At 36.8% G+C, this 20,460-nt stretch overlaps 1 protein-coding gene across 1 annotated transcript in view; it reads left to right on the top strand.

Moving 5' to 3' along the window:
• Nucleotides 1-20,460, top strand: part of tmem47 (transmembrane protein 47) — a 242,181-nt gene that overhangs the window by 102,845 nt on the left and 118,876 nt on the right. The window contains exon 2 of the mRNA XM_028799720.2: nucleotides 19,715-19,855. Within this exon, the coding sequence (XP_028655553.1) occupies nucleotides 19,715-19,855 (141 nt within the window). The remainder of the gene's footprint in view (nucleotides 1-19,714; nucleotides 19,856-20,460) is intronic.

The raw sequence follows: 20,460 nt of genomic DNA, 5'->3' as shown, positions 1-20,460 counted from the left end.
TAGCCTTTCTGCGTTTCTGTAAGGTTTTGTAAGGCAAAAAGTGAGTGTACAGAATTTGTTATTTCTTATACAGCTACTACCAATTCTTTCATTTAGTCTACAGACAAAAATAAAAGCTCATACACAACTCAGTGTCAGAATTAATTCATAATAATTCCAGAGTGACTACTGGCTAAGCAAAGCTGCTTTTGTGTTGCTCAGGCTTGGAGATACATGTCTCGTTATCATTTTATTACAACTCATTCAACTTCACCAACTCTATTTGCTCTTTTATGTCATTTTCAGTAATTTATTCTTGTTAATTCTGTAATCTTCCTTGGCTCTTTTGCATTATTTTGGTTGGCCAACCTAGTACAATGGCTCATTCAGAATCCTGTATTTCTCATTAACTTTGCCATATTAGTAAATCCATTTTAAAAACAGGTTACCTCTCTTTTACCTTATCTCTAGCAACAGTAGAACTGAAAGTGACAGTTTAACAAGTGGGTATTAAATATTGGTGCTGGACGTCTTCTATGAACTGAAGAAGTGTCCAAAACTTTTGTGGAAATTCCTTCGGAATTTGGATGGATTTACAAATTCGTGATGCTCGTTGTATCATGCAATATCAGTGTTAAGAGTGAATATTTTACCATGGTGTGCACTCTGACATTGCAGAAATTCAGAAAATAATATATTGCACATCAAGAAAACTTAATCACATTGTGACATTCTAAAATAATTTACATCTAGTATTGTATATGAATACATTTAATTTATTTACTGAATACACAATTAAGTGAGTTTTAAATGTCAAGGATAATATCTTTTTCTCTGCTATTTTCTCTTCTTAACATGTTGGGACATAATCTAATATATATTTCCAGACTAAATGAAATTAGTAGAATCTACTATATAATAAAATATTAAGGTCTGCTTGTCCAGTCCCTCAGATCAATCTGATCGGTCAATTTGGCTTTGGTGTGATGGTCAGTTTGGCTTTGGTGACACAACCTAAGAGGAAGTACGAGTGTGTGAGTAAAGGCACTTGTTGAGGGAGTCAGTTTAAAAAATGAAAAGTATTAAAACTGGTCGAAAATAATGACAGAGTCTGAGAAGTAGGTTTTACGGAAACATGTTTAAGATAGCGAGACCTAGTGAAGAGACATTCCACACCAGCAAATACAGAGGAAAGCCCCTGAAGGTGGGCATAAGGCAAGAGACAGCAAATACTTTTTAGTTATTCTACTACCTGTCATTGACAGGTAGCTTGGCTGGTATTTTATAAGATTAAACGTAATAGCTAATCAAAGTTAAGCAATTCAAAATGACAAATAATTACACTGAAAGCAAATCCTGCTACTTCACTGGGTCTTTCTAATGCAATGCCTTTCCCTTTTTCCCTATTTCTGTTTGAGTTGGCTCACCACCTTCCCTTATAAGAAAGCTTAGTACAATTCCACAAATATTCTGTTATCCCACTCTTTTGCTGTGTCTAAATCTGTGATTAGACTACCCTTCTACCAGTCGGGCTGGTGTAGCAACTTAGTATCTAACTCTAAACTCTAGTGTAGTGACCTTTAAACTCTTGTCCAGGTACTACATCTGAAACAGTCTTTGGAATTATATGGGAATACAGTGATCCCTCGCTGTATCGCGCTTCGCCTTTCACGGCTTCACTCTATCGCGGATTTTATATGTAAGCATATTTAAATATATATCGCAGATTTTTTGCTGGTTCGCGGATTTCTGAGGACAATGGGTCTTTTAATTTCTGGTACATGCTTCCTCAGTTGGTTTGCCCAGTTGATTTCACACAAGGGACGCTATTGGCAGATGGCTGAGAAGCTACACAACTTACTTTTCTCTTTCTCTCTCTTGCGCTTTCTCTGATCCTGACGTAGGGGGTGTGAGCAGGGGGGCTGTTCGCACACCTAGACGATATGGACGCTCGTCTAAAAATGCTGAAAGATTATCTTCACGTTGCTACCTTCTGTGTGCAGCTGCTTCCTTAAGCGACATGCTGCACGGTGCTTCGCATACTTAAAAGCTCGAAGGGCACGTATTGATTTTTGCATGTTTGTTTTTCTCTCTCTCTCTCTCTCTCTCTCTCTCTCTCTCTCTCTCTCTCTCTCTCCCTGCTCTAGACGGAGGGGGTGTGAGCTGCCGCCTTCAACAGCTTTGTGCCGGGGTGCTTCGCATACTTAAAATCCAAACAGTCCTATTGATTTGTTTGCTTTCTCTGTCTTTATGACAGTCTCTGCTCCTGATGCACTCTCCTTTGAAGAGGAAGATATGTTTGCATTCTTTTAATTGTGAGACAGAACTGTCATCTCTGTCTTGTCATGTAGCACAGTTTAAACTTTTGAAAAAGAGACAAATGTTTGTTTGCAGTGTTTGAATAACGTTCCTGTCTCTCTACAACGTCCTGTGTTTCTGCACAAATCTGTGACCCAAGCATGACAATATAAAAATAACCATATAAACATATGGTTTCTACTTCGCGGATTTTCTTATTTCGCGGGTGGCTCTGGAACACAACCCCCGCGATGGAGGAGGGATTACTGAATGTCTAGAAAATGAACAGTTAATCTTGTGTAAGCTGTAAGTGATAGCTCCAGGTGTCTCCACACTCCTAGTTTCCTTAACTCATAAAAAGGGAGAGGCAATAAAATCAACTTACAAAATCAATGTCCTCTTAAAAAATAGCAGGGTCTGACTAGCTTCAATTGGAAACCTTTGCTGGAATGGAAGATTTCAGCTGGCTTTCTTCCAGGTATCTGTGGCTTGTCTCTCATTCTGATGGTCTCATTAGATTTTCCAGTGGTCAAATTAGTGTTCCTCCTAGTCTGTCCATGTTTCATATCCTCTTTAAATTCACATGGATTACCTCCAGTATTCCGCAGACATGCAAGTTGAATGGTGGTTATAAAGTGCAACAATCTGACAGTTAGACAGATATTTCATTCCTGAGAGAGTTCCTGCATGTTAGCTTCCTGTTACCAACAAGCAATCCCATAAAAACAGGTTTAAAGATAAATGTTATTAAAAAGGAGCACCTCTAAAAGTGTCCAGTTTGAACACTATAATACAATATAGGAAAGACAAAGGGGAATTTGATTTTGTGATCAGGGTCTTAAGGTTAGTGGACCACCCCATAGTGATTCAGAATAAGGTGAAAGTCACACTACTGCCTTAATAGGTGGTGCTCACAGTGTTAAAGAAACAATTCTTTGTGCTATCACATGCTGTACACTACTCTGTGAAATGTTCTTTATGCCTGGTATACGTCATAGCGCAGCATTTGAGCTGTTGATGGAGATTGAGTATGGTCATATACTGGCCCTTAATGAAGCAGACTGGTTCTTCCATCAAACTGTGGAATGGATTGAATGTGAAGTACCTGCAGTGCATTGTTATTGGCTACAATATGAAGAGAACGTAACCCTCAGCCAGACTCATGGTTTTGAATAGCCCAGACATATAGAACCCATCAGGGCAGGGTATAGCAGAAGAAATGGCCATAGAAGCGTGCATCAGTGCAACTGTTACACCAAAAATGTCAATTTAAGTTATACTGTATGCAGTTGTCATCCTGAAGCAAGTCTGTAGTCACATATTCCCCTGCCACTCATTATTCATTACCACCACACACCCCTGCAGTGATGCCTCAAACAGGCTGAGTGGAAAGGAATGGCTGTCTGTTGTCTTTAATGGTTAAAGTGGATTATGCTTGGGAATGAGTGATAATCATGTCCGATATAGATCAGGGGCCTCATGTATAAATGGTGTATACACACAAAAATGTTGCGTACAACCCGTTTCCACGCTCACATCGTGATGTATAAAAACTAAACTTGGTGTAAAGCTATGCACATTCTCATGCCAGCTCAATCCATTGCGTATGCAATTTCTACACTTGGTTTAGTAAACTGGCGGCACCCAGCGTCAAGGCAGTTGTACTGTTCCTGTGTGGTCTCCCTTTATTTTTTAGATAGATAGATAGATAGATAGATAGATAGATAGATAGATAGATAGATAGATAGATAGATAGATAGATAGATAGATAGATAGATAGATAGATAGATAGATAGATAGATAGATAGATAGATAGATAGATAGATAGATAGATAGATACTTTATTAATCCCAATGGGAAATTTAGATTCACATTCCTTGACGTGGCTTTATCTATTACACTAAAATTAGCCTCATATTGTTGATTAGTTTAAGGCATATGATTGTAATCAACCCATAACCATATAATGGTGCACAGAATGGCCAAACTATTCCAAATACTATAGCTGCTTTATTGTTGTTACTCTCAGTGCACCACTGAGTATTTAACCCACTGTATCTGAGTGTGGAATCACAAACTGTACAGCAGCTGATCAGAAAGAGGATTATCGGGATTCAGCATCCAGCACATGCTGCCTCAGCCATGCTCACAGTCTACTTGAACTGCATCCATACAGTACAGCGAACTCTTCAGAGCCTTTCCTTTATATATATATATATATATATATATATATATATATATATATATATTATATATATATATATATATATATATATACTGTATATGTGTGTGTATGTTGTGTATAGGATTATATGGACATTATTGTCACATATACAGTGTACAGTGACATTCTTACTAGCATTTGTTAATTGGCATGTAACACGTCATCACTCTGCAGCACCATGGTTAGTGAGTATACATATCTTACTTTGAATCTTCTGTCCTCCTTATCTGAAAAATCTCAGAACATACTTATTATATGACATACAGTGCAGTATAACAGATTTTGACAGGGCACAGCATCTTAGAAGTCTTTAAAAAAGTTTCAATACACACTATCTTAGCAAAGTAAAGTACAATACAAGATTCAAACCCATAACAGATCACTTGAAAATGATCAAATAATGGACTAAATATAAAAATGTGCAGGCCTATACTGCACTGAAAGTGATTTTTGCTCAGTTCATTTAAAATGCAAAATTATAGCCACAGTAAAAGACTGTATTGAAACTGCTTTGCATTTCTGAATTAGGATTAAAGGTTTCGTTTGCAAATTGCCTGGGATGAAGGTGTCTGCTAAATTAACAATCCTCTGTCACCTGCCATTAGTGTTATGGTCAAAAAGATTTTGGAATGTTTCATTCCTTTTCATCATTTGAATCAAAATTCAAGGGTGATCAAGAGTTAGTCATGAAAAGAATGGACATTATGAATAATCTTTCCTGGATGGATTTTAATCTGTCATTAGATTAAAATCAGACTGTACAGTAAAACCTAATAAAATTAGTGCAAGCATAAGAACAGGAAAAAAGCTAAAGAGTAAATGCATCCTAGCCTACAGAGATCCAAGTCCCATTAGATAAAAATTTAACCTAGCTGCATTGTGTCGTCACCAGTGCAGCATTTAATTTACACTCTTAAATCTGATTTGTTTTATAAGGGGTAGCCATACTCTTTATCTGCTGGTAAGATGAAACTGCATTTTTAAAAATGCATTTTTTATTGCAGTACTGTTAGTGTAATATTTATTGGTATTATAATTTTAACACGTCTGCTTAACTAGTGCTTACCCAGTTCTAGAATACCAGTTTCATATTATAGGCTTACAAATGTCTGCATGATGTTTGCCTGTTTGTGTGGATTATCCCCACACATAATAGAGATGTGCATGTTAAGTTAATTGGTGACTCTAAATTGGCCCTGAATGAGTGAGTGTGGGTGGATGGAAATGTTCCCTTTTATGGACTGATTCACCTTGCAGGTCTGTTTAGTGCCTTGTGTGTCCATGATCCTAACCTGAATGATGCGATGGATAGATGGGTGGATGGATGGATAGATTGATGGATAGATGGATGGATTAATACTGTATGCGACTCACATAAGCTGGATAAAGCAAAAAGAGCTCATATCTTACATATAAAGCAAAGAATGTACAGAAATTAATTTTAAATTGTTACTCAGCATTAAATATCAAAGATTTATCTGGAGCAGTAGAAGTTTGTTGCAGAGTGAAAGCTTTAATAATTACCAGTTTTCAAAGTGTTTTTTACAATGTCTGCTAATTGTTTAACTTCAGTACACTGATCCCAGTGAGACTATGCTTAGTCAGCTTTTGGGCAGAGGCAATGAGGGTAAAAGAAGAAGTCTTGTTTCCTTCAAACCAAAACTCTGTGTCACATTCACAGCAAAGTAACATTGCATTGTATTCTTTATCTGAAGTGACAAACGAATATATTAACTTACATTTTATTTCTCATACCCAGGTAGTACAATAATGTGCATTATAGTAACCTGGTTAAAATTCTTTAAACCTGTTCAATGTATCTAGTCTCATATCCTTTGAGTTTTATTTAGTAAACTTTTTTTTTTTTGCATTTCCCTATATATTGCTAGAGTAGAACTCGAAGAATGTTTTATTGCACAGTGGGAGCTGCACTAAAGTGGTGCCTGACTTGTCACCTTCATTTATTTGTGAAATGCAAGAGTAAAAATGATTTTGGTTTTCTTGACTCCTACTGGGATTCTTGCCATTATTAGAAGCTCATACTGTAGTCGACTGCCCCTGTGTATCACCTGGTAATACTGAGGAATGGTACAAAAATCCTCAGCTTCTAGCCATGAAATGAATTTCCGTGACTTTAGACCAGCTAGAACGATTTACTAGTGACACATGAACAGCTTTTCCAGTAAACAAATTATTATATGAGGGGAGCAGCAGTCTATTTTTATGCCATTTAAAAGTTAAATCACAATATACATTATGTATATTTCTGTTATGTATGCAGAAGGAGCTAGAGTAGGACTGTATCAGCATGCATCTATAAAAGAAGAAATAGGTAAAAAAAAATTCCCACATTGTTAAAAGAAGTTTAAAGCCACGGTGTTTCAGTTGTTGAGTGCTCATGAGTTATACAGGTATGTTTAAGCATAAAGTTTCAGTACATTAATAATACAAATTAAGATGTATTTATGCAGTTTTTTTGTTCTGTTTTACGAGTTAGATTAAGTTTAGAGGTTATGCTTTTATATTAAAAGTCACTTTTTATATTTATTTAACGCCAGTATTATTATTATTGTTTCTTTACTAGATATTTTTCCCCAAGGTTACTTACCCAAATTAAGGTATTGATAATAAATTTGTGTGATTAGCATAAACATACAAAATTAACAGACAAGCGAAAACTCAGTTTTATACAGAGAAACAAGACAATTAGCGTTGCAGTTAGTTCTCTGAGTAGATGGTAGGCTAGCTGTGTAATTAAAAAAGCTCAGTTATTTGGTGTTGAAAGCTTTAGCTATCTGCAGTATAGCACACAGCAGTCCCAAAGTATTTATGAAGAGTTGGCTCTTCAAGGGGCACAAGAGTCCGGATACACTCAAAGTAGATGGGATAATTGTGGGAAGGTCATTCCAGAGTTTGGGGGGAAGAATGAAGGGACAGCTTCAAAGGGACCAAACAGAATTAGTAAGCAGGACAAAGCATAAGAGAGACTTCATTGAAGGACATATGGCAAGATGAGAGACTTTGAAATAGTGAGAAGCAAAGCTGTCCATTTACATTTACTTATTTGACTGGCACCCTTATCCAAAGTGACTTACACATTATAGAGGTACACCTGGTTACATTTCTTTTGTTTTTTCCAGTTGTAGGATTGGCAGGTGAAGTGACTTCAAGTCTAAAGTGGAAACCATAATTCCATGTTTATGGAGGGAAGTGACAAAAGAGGAGTGGTTATGGTTTAAAGTTCAAGAAGAACAGGATATATGGAAGAACATTGAATAGGGAATAGCAACTTGAATAAAGTCATTTCTTTTTACAAATTAATGACGTTTGTTGAAACCATGTTGCAGCCACACTGCTACAGGAGATGTGACTATTTTGTTCAGTAGTTTGGACATCTATACAGCTGATAAAGTAAACTACATATAAATGTAGTGCTCAAAGCCTTGACAGATGACCATTTTGGATATGATCAAAGTGTAAAAATAGGGGCAGTTAGAATTCTCATCCTATATTTAAGAGGCTGGTGGTGCTGCAGAGTCAATGGTGGATGTTGGACAAAGGCTTACAAAAAAGCAGAAAAAATGTCAAAAAGTGATGTCTTTCTTGATTCATATATAGTTATCATTTCTTTTGAGCAAAAGGTCCTTTATATTTTCTTTTAGCTAATTTTCTATGGAGCTATTTAAATGTCTCTTACCAGGAAACTATAAATTCTGCTTTGTTGCATTTTGTAGTAAAATATCTTATTACCATTGGCCTTATTATAGTACTTTAAAAAGAATAGGTTAACTTCCTGTTGAATGTTTTATAGTGCACTCAGAAGAGCCAGATTTAGATTAAGTTCAAACACTTTTTATCAATTTCAGGTTCACAGAAGGGGGTAAACCTGCATAGGCCCCCACAAATCTTAAGTGCACGTGTGTGCTTAGTCATGTTGAATCACTCCTATCCAGTCTAGAGTTTCCACTCATGCCTTTGAGATGTGAGAGGAGGATGCATGAAAACTGTAAAGAATGTGCAAGCACCACAGAGAGCGACCAGTCCAGGGTTCAAGTTGAGCCTTTGAGAGCTTTGAGTCAACAATGCTACCACTATGTCTTCTCTCAATGTTAAATGTGCACTTTACAAATGTTTCTTGAAAACATTTGGAGATATGTGCCAAAAAAGCCAGCAGCTGTTTAATGTTGCAAAAGGAGGTGTGGAGAGTACAATATGTTGTGTTTGTATTGGTAAGCAGCATGAGAAAAATGTGTCATCTATTCTATAGGTCTGTCCATTTTATTACAAGACCACGCCATTTAAAGTAGAATGGCATGCCAGTTTATCATGAGCATACATACTCACTCACACTGGGTGAATCTAATGTCTCAACATATATATTAAGAGTGCAGTAGGAGAACTTCCTTACCTCACATGAAGGTGATCAAGCTGAGATTGGTCCCTTTAGGTATGAAAAAGCAGCACTAACAACTGCATCACCTTGCCACACTACTACAGAGATCAAAATTGCTGTAAGTGTTGTATTATAGGTTATAAGGCACTGAGTTTGGATAGCAATACAGTTGAAAAAAGGGTGTCTTTTGTTGTACTGTATAATACGTGGGAGGTCAAAAATATGAACATATCCCATATGAGAGGGATCTATGAGTTATAGTGGACTCATCAATATTTACCGAAGAGCTAGACAGCATGCAGTAGCCATTAAGAAGGCTAAGAGAGTGTTGTTTATACTGTATAGCACAATGGGTAGAATACAAGTTGAAGGAGGTTATGCTTAAATGTTATAATGTAATTTAAGTAAAAATTTATATGTATTCCTTTTGGTTTTAAAAAGATGTTCTTAACATTGTTGACATTTTTTTGTCACTGTTGTTGAATTATTTGTTGGTATCAGGTCTCTAAGAGGGGACCCCTAACTCCCCTCAGGCAGAAACCAATGCCACCCTCTAATAAAATGGAATCACTATACTCTCTGTGTCTGTACTGTACTTGAGGTTCTTTCACTCCAGGCTTGGCTCTTTGTAATGCATTCCAAGGCTGACATTCTCAACCTGTCTGTCAATCTGCAGCACTCACAATTTCTTGTTCTCGGATATCCATGTCAATATCTGTCTTGCCTTTTTCCTGCTGCTATAGTGGCATTGCTTTACTGCCTGCATTTAGTCATTTTATGTGTTTTCAAAGCATTGATTGATACTTTGCACCAGTGGCAGGCTGAGGCTAACACTTAACGCTGACATTTACAGCACACAGGCTCATCTTCTGGCTCAGAGATTGTTGTTCACAAAATGCCACTGTGTTTACAATACATTCTATTTTCTGACGTAAGACAAATTAGCATAGTTACACCAGTATAATTAATCTTTTTTTCAGAATATATTTCACTTATTTCCTCTGGGGAAAAATAAATACAAAACAGGAACTAAAGGATTTTTTAAACAAAGAAACCTACTAAAATCTTTCCAGCATGGTTTGCAATGGCTACAGCAGAAAATTGTCAAGAGCTTTTCCCAACATTTTACCATGCAACCCTAGGTGACTGCTCTTAACTGATGAATGGCAAAGACAGAAGGATCAGAAGAGACCAAAATTCATTCAGTATTTCCAAGTTCTGTGTGCTAGACCATCAACACTAAGCTTGCAATATATAAAACCAACTTTGAAAAAAAATAGGCAAAGTAAGCATAACACAGAGGTTAAAACTGATGCCTCATGGGTCCTAGATACTGGATTCAAATCCCAGTTACTCTTTTTGTGGAGTTTGCATATCCCTGAAGCTTTTTGTTGCTGGAAGGTGCTGTGGCCAAGAGGCATTAAGACCCATAGATGAATGATGAAGACTTAGCCACGAATGGTAATATTGTACATAATGATCAGCTATATATTATTGTTTTAACTGGATGCATCAAAAGTAACAAACAGATGAATGTTGCTTGAAAAAATGCTTTTTAGAATGAATAGTTAAAACCAGTGGGAGATGAATATGTTCATCCATATAGAAATTAGTTCTTTTTTATTTATCAGTGTGGTGATGTGTACGAGGAGGTCTATGGCAGTATAGTGTCAGTGTCCTTAAACAAAAACAGTGCATTCAAACTCAGGGGGTAGTGTCGGTGTGCACAGTACCGTAGCCGAGCAGCCCTAGGATCTTAATGAGATGTGATCAGACTGCCTGGTTTCCTCATTAGTACTCTGGGCATCAAGGCACCTACACATTAGTATAAGAGAGCCTGAGGTAAGAAAGCGGAGCTTAAACTGGAAAGGAAAGGAAAGGATTAGAGACAGGATCATGACAAGGTCGGTGCTACGATAGAGAGGGAGCAAGCGGTCCAAAATTAAGCCCCAGGTTGAGTGAGTGGACAAAGCTCATGAGGTAGGGTTGTTCCTGCAGGACATTTAGAGTAGATGAAGCGACCAGACTGTCTTAAGGATTCCATCAGGACACCATGGGATGGTAACGGGTGAGAGGAACAGGGCTTGCAAGGTTCCTTGCTGAATGCCAAGGCATGGCATTCTGGGGCATGAGCCCGTTAGATGGTGGGCTGCACTTGTCGGCAGGCAGATCATCTTGGTGATGTGGTAGTGATGATGCCTCGCAGTTAGGAGACCTGGGTTCGCTTCCCGGGTCCTCCCTGCATGGAGAGCGCTTTGAGTAGTAAGAAAAGCGCTGTATAAATGTAAAGAATTATTATTATTATCAGGAGCATGATTTTAAATGGATTCACCTAGGCTTATGGTTTTATTGCCAGACTCATTTTAACCATGGATTTTTTTAACTGTTTATTGATTATTTATTAATTGATTTTAACTTTCATTTAAACACTGTTTTTATTAATTATTTATTGACTTATATATTGAAGAAACTGTGCAGCATTTTGTTTTGGGACACTGTATGGTTTGAAAATAAATGCACTAAGCACTTTGCACTTTCTCTTGCTGTGTGTGTCATTTCCATGTCCATCTTAGTTTCATAACTTTCAATGTCTCAGCTATGGGCAATCCAGATAAATATGATTGGTGGAGATATACACACATTAACCGAAGTGTGATGTACTAAATAGTCTGTAACGAAGAATTTCATTTCAAAATGAATGAGGAATAAAATGAAATCTGCAGTGTAAAAGAAGAAAAAATCAACATTCTCTGAACAAAACTATTTTATTTTTATTGTATAGAATTACTTTTAGTTCAAAGAAGAAGTGCAAGCAGTACCCATCCTTTTATAAAACTGCACTGTTGAGTATCACTCACTGGAACGTGCAGAGAACCGCCTGACAACAGTAAACCATGTACAGTACTTAAAAAAGTGGTGGAATCTACTAAACCACATTATCATTAAACTAACAAAACAGCCATAAGACTTTAAGAATCATCACACTCTGATAAAGCACTGCACATTACCAGATAGTTTTCTTCTAATAATGCATAGTTCATATAATTGCTATTGATGTTTGTGTTATTAAGTGGGTTTCAAAACAGATGGACTGATGTTAATTATTCTGCATTCTGAAGCCATGCTATTTACAAATTACAGTTTCTATTAGCCACATAGAAGAACATTATTGCATTTTTGCATTTACTCTGTTTATTCTCATTTTATGAGAAGTAGTTTATCAGAATGTGTCATAGAGGTTGCCTGAATGTTGGTGCCTTGTAATCTGGTTTGTGCCCCTGCTTGTTTCTGCTGACACAGGCTCTGGCTTGAATAAGAACAGTAAAAAAAGATGTATAAAATGAGTAATACTCACATTTTAAACTATTATAAAATAAAATCCCAAAACTGGTTGAATTCAATGTTAAAATATTGAATGTTGGAGCCTTTTAAAGTACACGGACAACAGAGAGACCCTTTCATACATTAGAGGTTAATAATGAATAAAGACATGTAAAGTTGTTTTTGTGAAGGGAGCAGAAGTGGAATACACTTTATTATTTTCCATCAAAATAGAAGGATCTTATTTTGCTGTCAGTAAGAGACCACTTCTTATATTCTCAACAAATTCAGACTCTGGATAGTGCATCTCAAACAAGGATGTGTTAATCTACAAGACAGCTGGAGCTTTTAAAGAGTATTTTGGGCAAAATGCAGAAGAAAATGTGCTTTTCTCTTTCTGTCTCTCAACATGTGTTTTATTAATGAGTCTGTGAAGGAAGATGCAGTCTGTGTGCAGGATTTGCTGCTGTTGCTGAATTCACTATTGAGAAGTGGCACGAATGATGTATGCAGGTGTGAAGATGAAGTGCCCTATTTAATTTCAGATTATGTACAGTTGCTCATTTGTTTGTATCCTTGGCTTCTAAATTGATGCACATAAATAGGGACCAGACCAAAGGCCCAACATCAGTAACTAATTCCAGTAATTTATATTCCTCATCTTTCATCAGCATTTGAGAGGAGGGATTAATAGAACATAATTTAGCTTGCAGATGTAACACTTCAGCCTTGACAAGAGCATGGGTTTATACTTATCTATCTGTTTAGCATGCTAATACTGCACGTATAGTTTTTTTTTTTTTTGCTTCATTTTTCTGCTTTGAAATTTCTTTATTCACGTACAGTGTCTACATTCCTTCTATGACCAATTGTGAGCCTGAAATTTGCATCCCAGTGGAATTTTTGCTGCTTCTGCTCAGCTCCATACAGGGAGTCTTTTTTTCTTTTAAGGATATATTCCCATACCATACCAGCCACTGGAAGTAGGCCAATCTCTCACAAAGGCTCACTTTTCCTTTGGCACAGAATATATTTCTTTCTTAGCTCTGCACACACCCCCCCTCCACAACTAAATTTTCTTAAGAATGGCAGCTTTGCAATAGCCATGTTAGAAAGCATACAAAGGTGGAGTCTTTCATCTTTCACTGTGTAATCAGCATGAAAATGCAGATGCTCTAGTCAAGGATTTTTTCTTCTTCTTTTCATGGTGACGGCTGCTAATCTTGACAGGGCTTTTTTCCACCTGTGTAGTCAGAAGAGACGGTAGCTTTTTAAATCAAATGTTTTGGCTACTGCTGTGCACTTTGAGAGGCAAAGACACAACAGTGCAATTAAAGGAGCCATAGTTCCTTTGATTGGTTGTAATTAGCAAAGCATAGCTACCTCACTCTGGTTTATCTATCCTGGTAAATTTGGAAGTGATTCATTTCCATGCGCATTAGAACAGGTTTTTAATTTGCAGCATGCAAGTCTGTATTTCCTCCATGTCTGACTCATAGTCATTGCTGTGTTAGAAGGAATCATGTGCTGGTATTGTTTATTATCATTACCAATACCCATTAAGCTGGCATGTGTTTCATACTTTATGATAATCATTTAATAGCCACTTCAAAACATAAAGGAACGTCTTCCTTTTTAGAGACATTAGAAGCATGTTTGCATTATGAAGATAGAAATAAAGTTAAATACAATATATTACATACAATATTCATACATAAGCCTTACTTTTATGAAAAATCCACCTTAATAAAAGGATGAGTGTTTGTGTGTCTGTCTCTGTGTCTTTCTGGTTACTATATCTCTGTCATTCCAAATGATGGCACATTACAAACATTTTTGCTAATAAAATGCATTGCACATGTCATTCCAACAGATGACACATCATACACATTAATGCTGCTTATACGAATCCCATACCAAATGACATGCAACAGAGACATGTATGCATGCATACACTGAAAACGTTATGCTGAGGTCTACGTTGATTACTCAGATTTTAACCCTTCTTACACAGGTTGAACAGCTAGTTTAAAACAAAACTGTAGCAATTAATGGCAATGTGCACTTATAACTTTAGAGATACTATCTCAAAAAGGGGGGCAGTCCTGGGCCAAAGGAAGCCAGAACATAAAATATAACTTTTTATAACTTAGTACAAGGAAAATAAAAAGGATCAAATAAACAGCAAATTAATAAATGTGCAGCCTCTCTGAGCTTACCAAGTCAACCTGCCAGACAGCTAAGGTGCCTCACCCATTTACCTACCTCAGAGTATTAAAACTTCGTCCATTTTAGTTTCCTTCTTTTAGCTCTACAAGCTCCCAGTATTTGACACTGCTTTAAAACTCATTCTAGGGTATCGAAAGGCCAAGCTAATAATGGATGATGTTACTTTTGCAAAAGGTTTACAAGGCTACTTCTAATGTTGCTGTCCCTGGTGTGACTTGCACTTTTGAGCCTTTAGTTTCCTCAAAATGGCCATATCTTCTGCTACCCATTTTACTAAAATGGGCTTTTCCCAGTATGTCATCCTTGAGACTAAGTGCTGCCCTCTATAGGCTTTAAAGTCTTTAAGCCTTTCTCTTTCACCCCTCAAGGTAGCATAGTATTATTGTCAAAATTGTCAGACATCACTGCCACCTGTTGGGTTGCTGGCTTTCTTGCACCCTGGTGGAGTAATAACCATTTCTGTAAAATTAAAGGAGTTGACTTTGTGAAGAGTAAATACTCCAAGCTGCCATCAAAGTGGATTTAAAAGAGGTTCCTATGCAGTGGTGGAGATTGTTTGACAAAAAAGAGTGCAAAACACTTGGAGTCCAAATAGGTGGTGAGAAAGATACAAAGAGAGAGAGGAAGAAAAGATCGCTAAAAGTGAATAGGAGCAAAGGTGAATATACTACAACAGAAGTAAACTTTGTTTTTGCCTGCAAGAAAGTCAAATGTAGCATTTCATGGCAGTGTTTGAGAGATGTTTCCTGTGGATCTGACCGCTGTGTATTTCATTTAGTACCGGGGCAAAGCTAAAATGGAAATTTTGTGTGGTGTCACAGTTTCACATCTTGGTGCCTGGTTACAGTATTTTTCAGTTACTGTATGTTTAAAGTTGGATATTATAATAACATTAATTGAATCTGCTCATATTTTAAGTCATTTCCAATTATGGCAATAATTAAAAAACATGAATTACAGCAGATGTGTGGACTAATAGTCCTTTAGTGTATGGGAGAAGAACTTAGTAGCAGAAGAAACCAATTAACATCAGTTACAAAGTGGGAAGGGGCAGTTGTATTTGTGGCTTTAGTGGTTTTCTATGGCCCCAACTACAGGGAAGTTCAAGTAGAATGTCAGGGAATGAGGAATGGTCTGATTTGAAACAGTAAGTGCAATTAGGTAAAGAAATTGCTGACATGTCATTTCTTTGTACTGTTTTGTTACCATCTTAGTGCTCGTTATTATAAATTGTGGCATAAAAATAATGCAACATGATCACCAAGAAAAGTGCATTGATGAATAAGTTGTTTCAAAGATACAGTACTCATGTTGTGACATAGTTGGATAAGCAAAGGTTTTATGAGGACAAAAAGTATGTATGTTTCAATTTTAACATCACAGTTATGATTTCTTTGTTTTCAGTTTCCTGTGTGGAAACAAAATACTGACTACAACACTATGTTTTAAACAGAAGTAGTTCAGATGGAGCTAGCAAAATAATAATTGTATCACCTTATGCCCATAGTGCAGAAAGTGGTAAATATAAGAAAACCAGCAGCTGAATTTTTTACAAACTTCAAAAAAAGTAAATGCACACATAGAAAACTGTTGCTCTGTTACATTAATGTGTTTGCATTTGAAATTGTGTGACCTCATGTATCTGAATCACACTGTGGTATAACTGTTTTCCTGCACTTGTATCTAGTGAACAGTAATATATGAGTCATATAATCAAGTTTGTAATAGGCACTTCTTCATGTTGGAATTGTATGAATTTGGTGATTAATGATAATTTAATACTGATTTTTTGACAGATGATTTAAGTAGATGTGGTATCTGGAAGTTACTTTTTGAAGAACAACTGCAAGATATTCAATGGATGCAAAATTTCCTAAAATAGTGTTTTTACAGCATATGTACAGTAATTTGAAAAAAAGAACATTCACCATGCCCTCACCTTTTTTGCCTTGTCAGACCAAATGAAAAAAGTTGTTAAAAAGGGTTACTTCATTTAGTACTGCAACACCGTCACTACTGAGTATTGTATTACACAAAGCTAAACTATCTATTTTCTTATCAGTAATAACATTATTGTAAAATGTTTTACTAGTTAGATCTCTAATTTTAAGCAAGATCATTCTAATTGTTTTACTGGGCTTTATAAAGACATTGCAACCAGTTTTAACATGAATCTATATATATATAAAATCCCTATGTGCTTCCAGGTGTCCGTGTGTGGGTGTCTTCTGGTGAAGTGCGCATGCGCGGGGCACGGCGCGATGCGCGATATTACTGTCAGAGAAAGTTAGAGGCGTTTTACGGAAATACAAACCAGTATTACTGCGAGAGGAAATTAAAGGTACAATACAGTGACGCATATTACAGCCACATACAAGCCAGTATTACTGTCAGAGGAGATTAAAGGCATATTACCGACGCGCACGCCTGTATTACCGCCAGAGAAAATTAAAGGTATATTATGGACATACAAGCCAGCGGACGTACAAGACGGTATCCTTCAATAAGGGCACGCATAGGCATCCTTCAATAAGGCCCTTATTGAATAGAGCCGTACAAGACAGTATTACTGTCACAGAAAATTAAAGACACACAATACACGGCGGCAGCCCACGAAGAACGGTCAGCTCAGCAAGTAAACATCAACAAAAGAAAGGCTGAAAGAAAGAAAAATACGACCAACAAAAAGAATGAGGTCAAAGTCCCTTGCCATTTAATATAGACTGTTCCTACTAATGTTTATGCACTACTGTTCTAGCGCCCTTTATTGTAACGGGCTAAATGACTAGTTAGGTAATATACTTTAATACTATTTTGTATGTATTTATTACTGAATTTAATTTTTGTTATTATAATGAGGATATAATATACTTCTTTAGATAAAGAAGATACATGAGTAGTATTGCAGTCATGTCCATTATCAAATGTAACATTAATGTATTAGTCCTGATTAATGACCCTTGAGATAACTGTCAGAAAAAGCCCTTGAGATGAGCCAGTTCAGTTGCAACCCATCCCGTTTGAAGTAGGAGGATCTCTCCCGAAACAGCTCAAAGTAGTCATGCCTCATGCAGAAGAATCTCAGTCAGTTGAAGTCATCTGTAAACCTCATCAGATCTATTCAGCCTTTGATGTGGTCACAATGATTTGTGCAGCATGGGCTCTGTCATTAGTGGCCTGAATCAGCAAGGAGAAGTCTATCTTTGTCATCTCAGATTGGTGGTGCCAAGTATTGCTTACTCTAGAATGCAGCACTGTGGTTCCAGTGTTCCTTCTCCTGACAGTTTCAAAAGCAGAATTTTTTTTTTTTTTTTAATATCTGACCCACGGGCACCAGGTAACAGGATGCAAAAGTTTTGGTTACAGATTGCAGAAAGTTTAAATTACAAAAAATGGAGTCGCCTGTAATAAGTGCATCATGACAATCTTTTGGCAGGAGAGCTGGAAGGTGCATACTGGTTGTTTGTTTGCAGATCAGGTGCTAGCGTAAAACTGATTCGGCCTGGGATCCAAATGCAATGTCATTGTGGATTTGATATTTTGACTTCAGTTTCTGAGGACTCCTCCTGTTTGGCAACAAGCAAAGCATTAATTTTTTGGAGTTTGGGTTATCGCCTGAGGTGAAGCTGAATCTCTTGTTCCATGGATTTCATCTCCTCCTCCATACACTTTGTCAATCAAGGTTGTTTTTCAACTTATAAGGTTGTCTTTCACTTTTGATGTTGAGCAACTCTAGTTTATAATATAATTTACAATTTTTCATGTTTGTGGTGCTGTTGGAAGGAAAAAAAATCAGCTTAGATTAACCCTGTAATTTGTTAGCGCAGTGCATGGTTTCCTGAAAGCTCAAGAATCTATGGTTCAGATCCCGGTTCCATTACTATCTAAGCACATTCTGCACATTTCCCCTGTTTCTATGTGGGTTTCCTCCAGCATCCCAAAGATACACATGTTTTGGTTAATCACAGACTCAAAATTGGTGCTGTATGTGTGATTGTTTCTTTTGACAAACTAGTACTCTATCTAATGCTGCCAAGATAAGCTCTGCTTCCTGACCATGTACTGAAGTAAGGAGTAAGAGAGTACTTGAGCAGAGATAGCCAAATATCCTGTAATCTATTATGCAACCTATTAGGCACTTGATGCCAGAGCATGCCATTTTACCAAGTTCTCTCTAGTCATACTGAGTAGTTGAAGAATGTGTCAGTACCACCTCTGATTTGATTTTAAAAAATAGGAAGAGGATAACAAATTATAAAAATAATCATACATAAATTTGAAACCCCAGAGGAACAGAGTGGCATGTAGTGGCCATGTGTATATATTACATACATGGTGAAAGCTCATATTCTTTCATTTTACAACTTGTAGTATTAATTCTATTTAGGAGTTGTTTTGAAATGTTACATTGCTTGTTTGAGTGGAGGAACATTTATATTTTTGGCTAGTGTCGAATGTGTGTGAAATGTTGTTGCGGCGTCATGTCATCACATAGAAGGAAATAGGCCCCACTGATATATCCTTAATCCACAACCAAACTTCACAAAGCCACTGTTAAACAGAGAAGAAAGGTTCCACTGGATTTTAACAGAATGTGCTCACAAAGATGCCACTTGAATGTTATATACTGTGATTTCCTTCAAAATACAATCCTGCCACTTTCATTTAGTAAAAAACAAGCTGTTGTCTAGAACAGCATCTTTGTGATTATCAAAATTGCTCTTGAGCTTCTCTTATATTGATGAAGAATGTATTTTACTGGAGCTGTTAATGTCAGTGGCATTATTCGACTCATACTGTTGAAACATTTTCTTCTGGTTTCAGAACATTCTAACACTGAAGTGTAAATGTTCCCACATTCCCTCTTTGTGAAACAGATACTAGGTAGCTACAGACAAAGTCTGCTGTTCCTTTTCTGGACCTCCCTAATACTACTGCACCCATCTTGTATCACTAAGGAAAAAACTGAAGTTTGCTTTAAAGATTCCTAATTATCTGTAATACAAGACACTGACAACAAATGAAAAACAAAATTAGTACTTATATTAGACGTTCAAGCTTCACATTTTGAGCAAAAGCAGGTTCTACGTGGCTATATAAAAATACATTATTGATTGTATGTTTTTTGCTGCATGTGTAAGCTTTCAGATTTATCTGACTGTACTTTCCCTTTAATTTTCCTACCTTCCTCTTTTTTATTTTTGGCTTCAAGCAAAGAAACATTTGCTATGTTTTGTTTTTAATTCTTTTATCACCTTGTTTCCCCACAGATTGGCAAATTGCTACCCTAGCTTTGCTCCTTGGTGGTGCAGCCATCATTCTCATTGCCTTCCTGGTGGGTCTGATTTCTGTCTGCGTAGGATCCCGGAGGCGGTTCTACAGACCAGTTGCTGTCATGCTTTTCGCTGCAGGTAAACAGATATGTGACTTTCAGAAAAGCTCATTAAACCTGCATGAGGTCATCTCTTCTAGTTTAATTTGAAAATGCAAGTGGAACGTTTTGCTGCTGCAGCGTATGCAGCTTTAGGAAAAGGGATTCCCTGCTGGTTTGATTTATGTGAATCTTGCACTATGAGAGATTTCCCAAAGAGAAAGCACATTTGCGTTTAATTTCTGTATCTTGACATTGGTTATAAATTCACAGAGAACAAAATTGTGTAGCATAACAAAAAAGCAACTGTGTTATAATGTGTTGTGTTACATTTAATGAACCAAATTGCCTTTTTTCCACTTTTTTATTTTGAGCCTGATAAAACTTCTGACCATTGAGGTTTTGCTTGTCTATTATGTTTTTAATTGCTCAAGGTGCCGCACTTTCACAAGTCCAGGCAGATTAATTGCAGTTCTATTCATCATATCACGTATATTACAAATATATAAACAAACAGTCTTTCTTGTATTAGTAGTGACCCAGTCATTATATTTTAAGTTGTGAAAACATAGCAGCCTTTCTTTTGGCCTTATTTTATCCTTTTACAGATAAACCAAAGTTGCTTGTTTTTTTTGTCATTAAATT

Source organism: Erpetoichthys calabaricus, chromosome 4 (assembly GCF_900747795.2).
Source record: "Erpetoichthys calabaricus chromosome 4, fErpCal1.3, whole genome shotgun sequence".
In the NCBI taxonomy this organism is placed as follows: domain Eukaryota; kingdom Metazoa; phylum Chordata; class Cladistia; order Polypteriformes; family Polypteridae; genus Erpetoichthys; species Erpetoichthys calabaricus.
The sequence above is the reverse complement of the archived record's forward strand: the minus strand, read 5'-3'. Positions and strand labels throughout refer to the sequence as shown.